Source organism: Papilio xuthus, unplaced genomic scaffold, assembly GCF_000836235.2.
Source record: "Papilio xuthus unplaced genomic scaffold, Pxut_1.1 DF827680.1, whole genome shotgun sequence".
Taxonomy (NCBI): Eukaryota; Metazoa; Arthropoda; class Insecta; order Lepidoptera; family Papilionidae; genus Papilio; species Papilio xuthus.
In genome coordinates this window covers 3,470,221-3,484,179 of record NW_013530969.1, presented here as the reverse complement: position 1 = coordinate 3,484,179, position 13,959 = coordinate 3,470,221, and the positions used below count along the sequence as shown (strand labels likewise).

Below are 13,959 nucleotides of genomic sequence, written 5' to 3'. Positions count from 1 at the left end.
GGTTCTCTTTCATGGTCTTATCAAAAAGTTGCTGGCCATTTTTACGTCTCAAAACTGTCAAAGTCACTGTTGTCAGTGTCAAAATATTTGCTATATATATATTGCTTTCGTTTGCTATGAACGTTTTGTATTGTTCTATTTATATGAGAATTTTATAAACAATTTATTACGCCGAATGAGTGTTAAAACTGGAAAAAGGAATTGAAGACGATGGTTTGTCGAAATGTCTTCTGATATTTTACATCTAAACAAGCTGTCGCCCTCGACTCCGTCCCCGCATAATAAAATAGTAGCCTATACGTTCTTCCAGACTATGTTCCACATCAATTCCAAATTTCGAGATCCGTTGAGCTGTTTAACAGATAAAAACATCCATCCTTACATTCAAACGATCGTACTAATAATAATATTAAAGATAATTAATTATAATTAATAATATAAATATTGAGACGCTGCCAAAACGTTATTTGCGCAAATAACATTGTGTTTGAGATAAATAAACACATCTAACACATAATACGTTTGTAATGAAAGTCCGGAATTTTTTTGATACTTATGGGCATATTACTTACCATGGCCATTGATGGGCATTTGCCACCATTTTAATCAGTTTTTTTTACCAATTTTATTAATATCATTTGGTGAATCGTATAAATAGGTACTTAACAAATTGTTGTAAATACTGGTAAATGGTAAAACATCACAAAACTTTGGTTTTAGCTGTAACTCGTTGGTAAAACTTAGGTTTTACCTTATATGTATTAACAATATAGCATGAACTGAATTATTTGAATAAAAAAATTAATATCTTTAATTGTAAATCTGTAGCTATGAATGTTCACATAGGAAGCAGCAGACCGCCCGACGTTTGATTCTAACGAGAGTACCTTACCTCCTAAAAGTACAGGACGAACATTCAGAGATGGCATTCGGAAAATAGATCTAATCCTAGTGATGAAAGATGAAGAAAACATCGTAGCTGACCCTATGAAAAACACTTTTCTAACCAACATTGTTAAAATGGGATTAGAAATTGAATTTGAAAATGGAGTGGTAAGTAACTTTTTCTCTTTTCAGCCCGCTACGCACATTCAGTTATTATAAGGAAAGGGTGGGGTGGGGCTTAGAAGAGGATAGGAATAAGGAGGGGGATACATAAGAATTGGGTGTCCCCTTCTCGTGCATAGATATCCGCATTAGGTAATGCGATGCTTACTTTTAATAGACATAGGAGAAGATTCACAACCAGAGGATATTTCTCCTTCCTATACGATCCCTCTTCCGCCAAAATCCACCTTCTCTACCCATTTCTTCTTTATAAGAAAATGGTGGGAAGGGTAAGAGGACTAAAATACCTACGGTAGGCTCTCATCAGACGGTATGCCGAGTTACTTTCACTTCACGCCTGTCTTCCGTCGTCTGCCGTTGCTCAATCAAACGGAATCTCATCCAAACAATTTTTGGTCCAAAACCTGAAAGTTTGTGACCTTCTCGGGCAACCTAATAAATATCTGTAATTTTTACTTATGTATGTCTGCTTATTTTAGTTGCCGATTCACAATAAGTTAATATTTTTTAAAGTGCATTGTCCGAATGATGTTCTGAACAATTTAGGAAATGCTTTTGGTGTAAAGTGTCTTCAGATTGCTCGTGCCGAACACATAATGTCACATAAAGAACGCGAGTGGATAAATTTAATAAGGTATTTACTGTTTTATAAATAGAAATTGTCCTAGATACATTTTTCACACATATCTGCCTTTAAAAACATTACAGCTGAATTATTATAATAACAAACATAATTGTTTATAGAAAGCAGTACACACAACCATTGCAATACTCGAGCTTAGAGAGAAGCCTTGTTGTTTATATGACCTTGCTGAACGTTCCATTTGGAGACCGACAAAACTATATAGGACTGGAAAGGTAAGAAGCCACTTTATCAAATGTAGCGTAAATTTAATACAGCTTATGACACATTTATAATAAAAAAAATATTTTTAGGTTAATAAAACGCAAGGTAGTAATAGATGCATACGCGTTGCATGACGGGCCGTATTACATTCCACAAGACGCTACAAATATTAATGCTCGTCAGGTAATGTCACACACACGTTTACGACTACTGGACAAAAGATACACATTTATCTAATTTTTTTATTTGTTATAAATGGTTTTATATCACATTATTCTGCCACAGTGTTTGTGACTTTTGTCCTAATATTATAAACATGAATTTATTGAATATCTAAGCCTACCTAATATCTAAGTTATGTTTACGGCAAACCGTCCTCACGGCTCCATATCTACTACAAAATTATCAAAGGTATCAGCTTATAATAAAAAATAAGCAATATTATAATATATTTTTAAGTCAACTTCTTACTTATAGCAATTCATTTTTAAGTTGTTGTTTTGAATATACCACGCTGTACCATTACTCACTTCCTTTCATTGGTGGTTATAGAAAAATAAATCATCCGCACTTTTTGTGACGGCGGCCATTTTGAATAGTGTATTCTGATAGTCAAGGCCTTAAATGTGATCCCTATATTGAGGGGGTTGTGGAAAAATATGCAAATCCTGATTAGATTATTTACATTAAATAACCCTAGGTTTCTCTTCATATACAAGTTTTCATTAATTAAAAGTTAAAATCAGTTGAGCTGATTGACAGACATTTTGCAAATTTTTTTGTTATTATTATTAGTATAGTGGAACATGTGCACTCAACATCAAAATAATATTTTTTGCATACAGATAATCAGTATTTTTTATAATATAAATAAATTTAGTCCTTTCTTTTGCATTATGTTTTTTTGTAAACTTTATGGCATATTGTGTTTATTGAGCAAAAGTTCTTAATGTTCCAGATCCTATTTTATAATTGGGCCGGTATATCGAATATATTAACGAGACAGCCATTAAACGTGGTGCATGAATACTTTGGGCCAAAGGTAAGTTCTAACACCAATATTCTACAAAGTAATGTATCAGTGTTATTACAAGACACGTAATGTATTTATCATATTTCATGTTGTTTAGATTGCCACGTACTTCGCTTATTATGGACTTTACAATCTATTTCTAACAATTGCGTCCATAGCAGCTCTTACAGCACTCTTCTTGGCTGTATTTCTAAATGAAAACTATATGGAGGTGAGGTAAGTAAACCATTTTATCTATGCTGTGGATAAAGTATAAATTTTAAATTTTAAACATCAATAGATTCCATAACTCTTTATTTTTAAATAACATATTTGAATTGTATTGCAATTTAAATATTATATTCTAATCGAAAAGGTTATCGTGCACTTGTAAACTGTTTGCCCACGGCATCACTCGACTCGCCATCGTCGCGGCGTACACTAGCCGTAGTCGATTGAGCCTGCAGAAATTTATAATTACAAATTATACAGCGATTCAAATACATTTTAGCTTAAACATACGTCAACCTTTTTATACCGTGACGGATTTTAGACAAATCATGTCACTTGATAACATTATTATGAGTAAACTTGCGAAAGTAATGTGGTAATACATTATAGTGAAACAAATAACCGCTTCGACGTCCATAACATCCTTTACCAGCGCTCAAACTGTTAAAACACGTGTTTTAACAATTAAACAGTGCCTAACTATATCTTTTGGGGTAGTATATATTATGTTTATACCGATAATTGAACTATTTTTATACTATATAATATTGTATGGTTGCGGGCGACTCAATCCGCGCGGTATATAAAAAAAACATAATTAGTAGTCAACGTGTTATTCTAGACTATGTTCTATATATATGCCAAATTTTATTAATATCCGTTCATCCATTATTTTTCTTTATTTTTAAACTGATTCAATATAAACTCAAAATATATTGAAGTAATAAAAATAACTTTTCAGATCACCACTTTGCGAATCCTATGAATCTATATGTTCTGATTGCCCAAAAGCTCAAGATTTAGATTTTTGTTATAATACACCTGTACGGAACTTTTGTAATATGTATACAATATACATATTAACAGATAATAAGTATACACAATATTTCGCAACATTCATCATTCTCTGGGGTATGTTGTACCATTAATAATGTGCTAGCTTTAGTATTCCTTGTGTTCTTTCAAACATCTACATCTTTGCCAAATTTCAGCGAAATCCATGTAGCCGTTGTAAAAGAGCGCGTGTTAGGTTCAGCCCACACTCGTAGTCTAGGAGTCATTCCGATACCCAAAATTTTGCCTCTCAAGCAAAATTTCGAGCCGCCATATAGCTTAAATAGCACTGGAAAGGCTCTTAGTTAGGAATGACCGAGGGTTAAAATTATCGTTTGCAGGTGTCTTTTTGATTGCGTATTGGATTGGAAGAGAAAAATATTTGAGCTGGATATGGGAAACCCAAAATAAGGAGTACAATAAAAAACAAACAAGGTACATAGCATTGATTTACCTGTACCAATATATATTTATTAAGGGTTTATGTTTAAGCAATCTCCATATAAAATAAAATATTTATAACTTAATTTTTACATTGCGTATCAATGCAATCTCGCAAGATTTTGACTTCAATGATAATTATTATAACCGGTGGGGTCTAAATAACTTGTTAAATAAGTTAAGTAATTCATTTATTTTTATTTTATTCTCAGACCGGAATTCCAGATGCATCTTGAAACAGCTGGGAAATCAAACAAAACGGGCATTACCATGACTGGTAAATCGTACTATGCTGAAATAATAAATTTAATTTGTTATATTGTTGTCGTAAGTATTTTATTTGTTTACATATGTAATAATAATAATAAGAGCGTCGGTGGCTCAGGGGTCAAGGATTTGACTTGCAATCTGCAGGTCCTGGGTTCGAACCCTGCCATGTGCCAATGTGTTTTTCGATTTCCGATTTACATATGTACATTTATCCGACGTTCTTACCGTGAAGGAAAACATCGTAATGCAACCTGCACATATCTGAGAATAAATTCAGCGATAGTGAAATTCAGAAGATATGTGTGAAGTCAACCAACCCGCACTTTGCCAGCGTGGTTGACTATCTAATCAAACTTAACTTAGGGTAGGCTACGAGCCCCTCGGTGGGGACGTAGTGAGCTGATGATGAATGAACATATATAATGAGAATCCTCAAATTAAGAACGTATTTGAGTTTCTGATAATAAAAGAAACAACATAAATTATTACTAAAAGTAAAGTTCAATAACAATAAAACGGATAATATTACAATCTCTAAAAATAATAAATTGAAATCGCTCACATTAACATGAAAAACGAAAAAGAAATAATTTAAAAGTTAAAAAGAGGTCCTATTTTCTTTAAACATATTTAAAATAATGATATTTTCTAACAATAAATAAGTAAGCAGATGGGCTGTATGGTCACATTGCCACAGAATCCCTTTACAAATAAATAAAAAAGTAACGAGATAAAATGTTTATAATCGTTAGTTTACCTGTTTAATGTAATTACATAGTTTGCCGCTGTGGTATTTTGATACATTTATAAAATAAAGATTATTTAGAACACTTGTGTGATCATAAATGTATAATATATGCTTGCTACCTTAGAATATAACTGTCACTGAATAAAAAAAAAAGCAAATGTTCAATGGATAATAGGTAAGATGGAAAGGCATTTTATGAAGTTATCGAACTTATTACTATCGAATAAATAACCGATAAATGAACGGTGTTTAGAAACAGTATGTAAATTATTTTTTCGATTTTATTGAGTATGTTGAATAATATAATAAATAATTGTTTGTCTTTTCAACAGATTTTATTGACTGTATTAGTTTTTTCTATCTTTTTAAAACTAAGAAAGGAGCAAGACAGAGACTACATCATACGTAATAATATTACTAAGCCAGAAACACTTATTCCGAAATTGATTTATACTATGATTGGATTCGTCATAGTTCTCTTTATCATTGATCTCGTAAGTTTTTTTTATATCATAAGGTGGCAAACGAGCGAGCGACCACATGAAATCGCTGAAATAGCGAAGTGACCGTTGCCCATAGACATACGCTATTGCATATGCGTTCCCTACCTTTAATCGACAGAGGAGAGGATGCACAGAAAGAAAACATTTCCACACATCCTCTCATCCTGAAAGTGCACTTCCACTTCCCATCCTTATAAGAAAACGTGTAGGAAGGGAAAGAGGACTAAATTAGGCCTCCGGGACGCACACTCATCAGACGAAACGCGGAATTGCTTCCACTTCACGCCTGTCTTCTGTGTGGTCGTGGTATTTCATCGGGCGAGTCTGGCCAATTCGTACGAAGATGTTGAAGCGGGCTCTACCACTGTTAAATATTGTAATTTATAAATATATAAAATAAACATATGTTTATAGATAAAGCCCCCAGCAAAGATTTCTGTTGCCGGATGACCGCTTTATAAGTAAAGTTAATGACAAAAGGGAATTTTAAAAGATAATTGAGTTTAAATCTCTTTCATTAAGACGTTTTTAATCATGTTTGACAGATTCTTAGCAGAGTTGCGTATATAATAGTTCAAAAAGAAAATCATAGAACCTACGAATCGTACAGCCGGTCCCTTGTAGTACACCTTTATACATTGTGTTTCCTTCTGCCTATGATAGTGCTTGGGTACTTTGGATTTCATTCGGTAAATATATTTGTTTTATAATAAATTGAATGTTGCCAGTTTCTCTGGCCGCGCGGAATGCAAAAAAAAATTAGTAGCTAGTGTTTTTTCTCCAGACTATGCTCTTTATCTAAGCCAAATTTCATCGAGATCCATGCAGCCATTCTGGAGATACGTTCTAAAAACATCGTAGCACTTGTACCTGATCCCTGACCGTTAACTGGTGTTGTGGTCTCAAGATGATATGCGTTGGTTTTATAAGTTTATTCACTACTATCTAAAACTTACTTCTTGAAGTTCCTTCATACTTGGACGAAAATATTAATATGTGGCAAAACCATTTTCGAGAGAATTGCCAGAGAACAAGATCAACATAAGTTAAATATGTTCAGCCGTTCTCGGGTTTAATGAGACTAACGAACATCAATTGATTTTTATATATAAAGCGTCAATATCCTAATGGTTAAGGGTAAGGATTTCCGATCACGAGGTCGGGAGTTCGATTCCCGCCATTCGACTATTGTCGTAAATCATATCCTAGCACAAGCCTAGAGCTTAGTTGGAATGGTAAAAGAAATATTAGTAAATTTGCAAAAAAATCTGATAATATTTTAAATAAAAAAATAGATGTATTCAAACCTAAAGTCTACCAAACAGTACGTTCATGTATTCACAGGGTATTTTCAAGTTATACAGTGGTTTTGAAAGAGAAGTTAATAACTCAAAATCATATGAACGAATAATAGTTTTTAACATGTGTGTGATGACATCATGCGTCTACGAGCTTGCCATTGCATATACAATTGTTCTATTTCTAAGATTTGTGATATTGAGAAAAGTGTCACTATACACAAGGTAAATAAATGTGAATGTTATTGTTCCTTATTACCTCAAAGGCCGGCAACGAATCTGCGGTTTCCTCTGGTATTGTAGATGTCTTTGGGCGCCGATGAACACCTCGGTGTTCCTGCTGCTCGTATTCCCCCTTTTCTTATGAAAAAAAAATATTTAATTTAAAATTTTATGGAAATAATATTTGATTACTTTTTAGTTTGACTGATTATAATCAACGTACGATAGTGCAAAACGTTCCGTGCTGGGAGAGAGAATACATTTTACCTCCATTTAAAGAAAGTTACCTAGCAAAGAAAATGACAATTCTTGGTAAATTAAATGTGTATTTTATTGATAATACATTTGTGGTGTCGGATACCAAATCTATTCCTCTTTTGGCAGAAGATTTGATAGAGGAGTGGGATTAATTGTAATTTTAGTCTTGGTTAAATTACTTTTTAAACTTAGAATAAGTTACGTCAGGCATAAAGAATACTGCAGTACAATCTCACTAATCCGGCACTAGTAAAAACCGAAGGGTGCCGGATTATTAAAATGTTCGGATTACTGGATAAAAGTGAAAAAGTTATAGGTAATGAATGAAATAAAGCATTTTATAGAGGGAATAATGGTATATAATGTATTAAATTAACACGTAGGTACATATGTAACTAGTTTTAAAATAATCTTTAATTGAGGCTGGCTTTTGTGCAACTTGTATAATACTTGTAAATATAAGTTTTTAGGTTAGACTACTTGTCGACGACGCAGCGACCGAAGCGCGTAGGTATATATGGGCGAAGGCTAAGGGTGCCATTGGACTTGCCGATTTGCCGATCTATCGAAGTGCCGGATTAGTGAGATTATACTGTATTTTAATTTGTTGGTGAATAGATGATAGAAAGAGACAAATAATTGTATAATTAATAATATAATACAATGTACAATATAATTTATATACATTTATACTTTACCTGATAATGAATATATAGGTTTATATATGTATTAATAACCCATTAATTTTATTTCAGTAATGCAGTTCACCTTGATCATGTCCTTTGGTTTTGCGTCTCCGCCCGCCATAGTGATTGTATTGTTGTTCAATATGTACGATATGAGGTGACCATTATTTAAATTTTATTACCTATCCATTAAGTTACCCTATCTGCGTGAAAAGATGTGCTACAAACAATGTGTTTATTTTTGTCTATCTAGTTAAGCATTGTGAACCATCGCACGAGGTATCTTTACCCTAGTTTGGACTCCTGTATCCTGCTCGTAGTAAAAATCAATTAACATATTTTAATAATTTGTTAAGTAAGAAAATATACAATATACAGGTGTTCCGTGTTGAAAGGATATTCTAGAAACCCCTAATAATATTTACATCTAGCAAGGACTGAGAATAAAAAAAATAAAAATAAAGTTCATTTTTTTTATATCATAAGGTGGCAAACGAGCGAGCGGCCACCTGAAATCGCTGAAATAGCGAAGTGACCGTTGCCCATAGCCATACGCAATTGCATATGCTTTGCCTACCTTTAATCGACGGAGGAGAGGATGCACAGAAAGAAAATATTTTACCTTCCCATGCATCCTCTCATCCGGAAAGTCCACTTCCACTTCCCATCCTTTCCTTATCAGAAAGAGAAGAGAAGAGAAAAAGGGTGGGAAGGGAAAGAGGACTAAATTAGGCCTCCGGGACGCACACTCATCAGACGAAACGCGAAATTGCTTCCACTTCATGCCTGTCTTCTGTGTGGTCGTGGTATTTCACCGGGCGAGCCGGGCCGATTCGTGCGAAGATGTTAAAGCGAGCTCTACTACTGTTAAATCACTACAATTAAGACGCTGGTCGAGTAAATTCATCTCAAACCAAGAATTTAGATAATTATGTAATATTTTTTTGGTAAAATCCAATTTTGTATTTAAACACAACTGATGCTACATTTGGTAGATATAACTTTATTGTAAAGGATGATATTTTGAACATTGAAAATAATAAAAAGTATCAAATCTATTTAACACTATCGGACACCCGCGATGTCGTCAGCATAAACTAAATAAATTAACCTAAAATATTCTCGCGAGCATCATCTAGTCTCCCTTCAAAGTCCCGTCAAAATCAAAAACTGTACCGGAATTAAACAATAGATATCGGGGTCCTTAATCACTACAAAGGTTTTGATCCGTTCATTAAGAAACATCCTGTATAAAGATACAAGCTAAAATTCGGTATTGAAAAAGAGGTCTGGGATACACTATTTGAATTACTGTTTCAGGCGGGACGCAGAATTATGTACACTTCATTACCGAAGACCTCTGCTTCTGAAAAACAATTCTTTTCACATATGGACGGAAATTTTAAAACTTATGGTTTATTTATCCATCATTGTTAATGTGAGTATTGTACTATTTAATAAGGTGCCCTGACCGCTGGTTGTTTGAGTTATGAGATTCCGCAGCCGGTGGTGCTCTATTTTTAATATAATATTTTTTTTTATATTTGAACTGTATTATGTTGAAAATATGAAAAGTAAATGAATATGTATAATTATTAATATAATTATTTCAGCCAGTGACCGTTTTATTTCAATTTGACCTGATCTTTCGAACTGGTTCACGGTTGATTTACACACGGCCACCCAACAGCAGTTACAGCCTGGTATAGGTTGCAACGGTTTACTGGTATGCGTCCATTGGCTCGCGTTGAATGCACCGCTCGCATCTCAACGGATTCGCTTTATCTTTCGATATCAAATCATACAAAGCAAACTAAAATCATTTGCGGACAGTACGTGCGGTGCATTTGGTAGCGGGCCAATGGACGCGTACCTTACGGCTTCAAAATTTAAAAGAAAAATAATTAGCCTGACTAAATAACTCGCGAGTCTTTAAGGGAGAATACATTATTCGACACAAACATACATTATACAATTCATATTTTGAAATCGGTCAATTGGTTCTTCAGTCTTTATTGCCCAATCGTGTCCTTTGCATCTTTCCACCATTGAGCTGTCGCTACCGACTACTTGATATATTCCGACGAGCCCAAACTCCGTCGTGCTTATGAAACGTGTTTAACTACAATTTAATATCATTTTCAGGTTGTGTCATTAGTATGCTCCACAGATACTATCGAAGCATATTTAATTGAGCAAAGAAGGCCGGTCGGTAAAACGGTTTTAAACTTTTTAGAACTCTTTTTTCGGCATGAACATACCAAGCTTATTTATGACAGCAAGCGACGTTGGGTAAATTTGTTCAGTAACATATCTAATTATTAATAAACTAGATGTCTCCCGTGACTCCGTCTGCGCTGTATTATAAATAATTAGTAGCCTTAGTGTTCTTCCAGACTATATTCCTCGTCTCGGTCAAATGTCAGGGAGATCCATACAGCCGTTCTCGTTTAAACAAACATCCACTCTGCTTCATTTCCAACATGAAAAATTTGGGTCTGAAAACGAATACTGAACTGCGCTTTGTGCAGGTGTATGACCGTGGTAGTCGCCAACAACAATAACATGTTTTACGCGCATGGCGGGTTCGCCCGGTGTAATACTACGATCGCAATTGTGCAGAACACAGGTGGTCTTTTGCGCGATTCTAGTTAAAGTAATTCCTTGTTTAGTTTCATAAGTGTGCGTGCCTGACTCCTAAGTTTAGTCCCTTACTCATTCCTACCCTCTTCTTATAAGGAAAGGATGGGAAGGGCCTTTTGAAAATACTAACCTTTCCTTACCTTTTCAAACTTTCAGTTATGCTGTCATGCGCGAGGTAATTTTTATTAATAACATATAGAATAGTTTACATATTACACTACATTTAAGGCTATTCGTAGACAATGCTACATAAATGATCTATGCCCTGAGATTTTGCCTTTAATCGACTTGCGCAACACAATCTCATAGAGTTTTTTGGATTTTTCAGGATTCTTTCATGTGTCGACGGATAATTTCGACGCAAAAATAAAAAAAGAAACAATATTAACTATCGACGAATTAAGAACTCATCAATATGCCTATATATTTATTTTTGAGGTTAATTAGTATTTTATTACGTCGTTATTTCGAATAACAGATTACTTTTATTTATATAAATTTATTTATATTTATTAAATTTAAGATTCAAATAGTTAAGTTTAGTAGTACGTAAGAATTTATAAATTTATGTCTACTTGTACACATACTGTTATTACCCACTATACATCCTCTCTGTATCGCAAGGTTAGCTGTAAGAGAACTCTTTTAGAGTTAAGCTCACCTGTACATCATTGTATTTCTATGTAATGTTACACTATGTACTTTAAACTGTGTACAAAGCTTAAATAAAAAATAAAATTATCATTACAGTAGAACGATAGAAGTAGAATTAGTACTAACATTGGTTTCCACAACACCACGATTAGTGCATAAAATATGAATACCATCATTTAAAACCAACCTATCTCGCCGCAGAATCCCAGCAATTATTTTTCTTCGTCGTTACAGTCTTTTCAGACTGGTCGTGGTCATCATGTACCGACTCCCAGCAATAGCAACCCATTTATATTACTAGCGATCTCTACGAGCAATCTCAGCGAACCGACATACTAAATCCTATATTTGCATAATGCAGGACGCTGTTTCCTCTTCCTACTTCAGCATAAAATCGATCGCGTCTACAGAAAACGACAAAAGCAACTAGAATGGGCCGGAACGCACGTTACATTACTACGACCACAAACAACAGCAGTGATTCCACGTTTCGTAATGAGTAATGAGTGTGTCGTTGGCGGCCTAATTTTAGTTCTCTTTCCCTTCCTACCTTTTTCTTATGAAGAAAGAATAGGAAAGGGTTGATGATTCGACGGAGGAGGTGACATATAGGAAGGAGAAATAGTATCTTACTGTGCGTCCTCTTCTCCGTCGATTAAAAGTATACAATGCATCAGCAATTGCGGTTGTCTATAGACAGCGGTCGCTTCGCTATTTCAGTGAATTCAGGTGGACGCTTGCTAATTTGTTAACTTTTAATATATTATACATAAAACATTCTTGTCGGTAACTAACCTTTGATACAAGGGTTACTTAAAGTGGCAACGATTTCTAAGAACCGCCACTACCTATGCATGGTTTTTTACGGAACTAAATACCACAGATTCCTTGGTTAAAAATATAAAGATTCAAGCCATTTCACATCGTAGTTTGTGTTTGGACGCAATAGTGCTTCAAAGTTTATGAATATTTTTACGTTTCTTCAATTATCTCGAAAAGACCCCATCATAACTTTTTATTTATATTAAATCAGGAAAAGACAATATTAATTTTTTTTAAATAAAAATTTACATTTTTCAGATTATAATGACTGCAATATTTAAGCTGATGCAGTACATATTCTCAACTGATGTCGAAGAACTGGAGATTCCAAAAAAAGTAACACAACAACAGAGTGAAGCCAAAACTTTACAGGGTATTACTTAGTGAATAAAATAAAAATGCTAAATAATATTTTTTCTTTATTTTATATCCTAGTTACTCAAATCTTATACTATAGGCACACAAGACTTAGGGTGAAATTTATAAACGTCGCCCTGACTTTGCTTTGACTTATCTTACGAGTTTGATATTCATAGACATATGTTGAGCATTTGCTAAGCACGAGCTAAGTCACCAAAATCGTTGACTTACCGAAAACTTACGAAAATCTTACCTAATGATATTAAACGAGTTTACAAATATTTATTTTTCATTATGTCAATATGGATTTGTCAATATTGTTGTGATCCACCTGATGACAACTCCGTTTCCAAATATTTTATACTTCCCTTGGACTTCGATTTTGCTTACGGACACGGATTGTAGCGATAAAAGAAAAAAATAAAAATCATATTTCGAATATTTAATAAGAAATATTTTTATTAACAAGAATTATACATTAGTACCGAGTTGATGAGCGTTAAACACAATTCACATACGTGTCTTCTTCAGTATATAATGTTTGATATCTTTGATCATCATATTTACCCACCGAGCCGATGTTCTAATATTTCTCTTATCTGTTGTTGACGAAATCCAATCTATCCATTTATTTTTATCAATCAGAAAATCCTTGTTAGTTCGTAAGCCAAAACCAAATGTACAATGAAGTATCGAGAGTCCGTAAGATTATGCCAGGGTCAACGTAAAACGATAAAATCTTCGAATGTTCAGGTAGATAAGACAAAATTCAGAAGAAATGCGTCGTATATCAGAGAAACGTCAACGAAAAAATCACATAATTTGTAACGAATATCACGTAAATCAACAATAACAAAATGAAATAAGTTAAATGTTGTTGTTTTTATTATTCACTCGAAAGAGCAGGCAAAGGAACTAAGCCATACAGCCTTGTCTTTTTTATTTTGAATATAGAGAATTGAAATAAGTTAAAGGTTTGACATTTACTATGTCAAGTCAAATAATCTTGTTCCGTTCTACCATAATCACCATGATTACCAACCCAAACAAGGGTCAATTTCG

General features: G+C 33.9%; 1 protein-coding gene across 2 annotated transcripts; it reads left to right on the top strand.

Moving 5' to 3' along the window:
• Positions 1-83: 83 nt before the first annotated feature.
• Positions 84-12,935, top strand: LOC106117111 (anoctamin-9-like). Of its 2 annotated transcripts, none has more exons than XM_013311186.1 (20): positions 84-213; positions 847-1,053; positions 1,548-1,702; positions 1,813-1,926; positions 2,005-2,098; positions 2,874-2,957; positions 3,046-3,164; positions 3,901-4,070; positions 4,334-4,427; positions 4,646-4,760; positions 5,784-5,945; positions 6,500-6,643; positions 7,299-7,477; positions 7,674-7,786; positions 8,488-8,575; positions 9,739-9,856; positions 10,564-10,710; positions 11,218-11,236; positions 11,390-11,499; positions 12,796-12,935. In XM_013311186.1, exons 1-20 carry the CDS (start codon positions 211-213, stop codon positions 12,919-12,921), a joined length of 2,361 nt encoding a protein of 786 aa, XP_013166640.1. In that variant the 5' UTR covers positions 84-210; the 3' UTR covers positions 12,922-12,935. The 2 variants fall into 2 exon arrangements, with proteins under 2 accessions (XP_013166640.1, XP_013166641.1); XM_013311187.1 differs by having other exon boundaries at positions 829-1,053.
• The last annotated feature ends 1,024 nt before the right edge of the window (positions 12,936-13,959 follow it).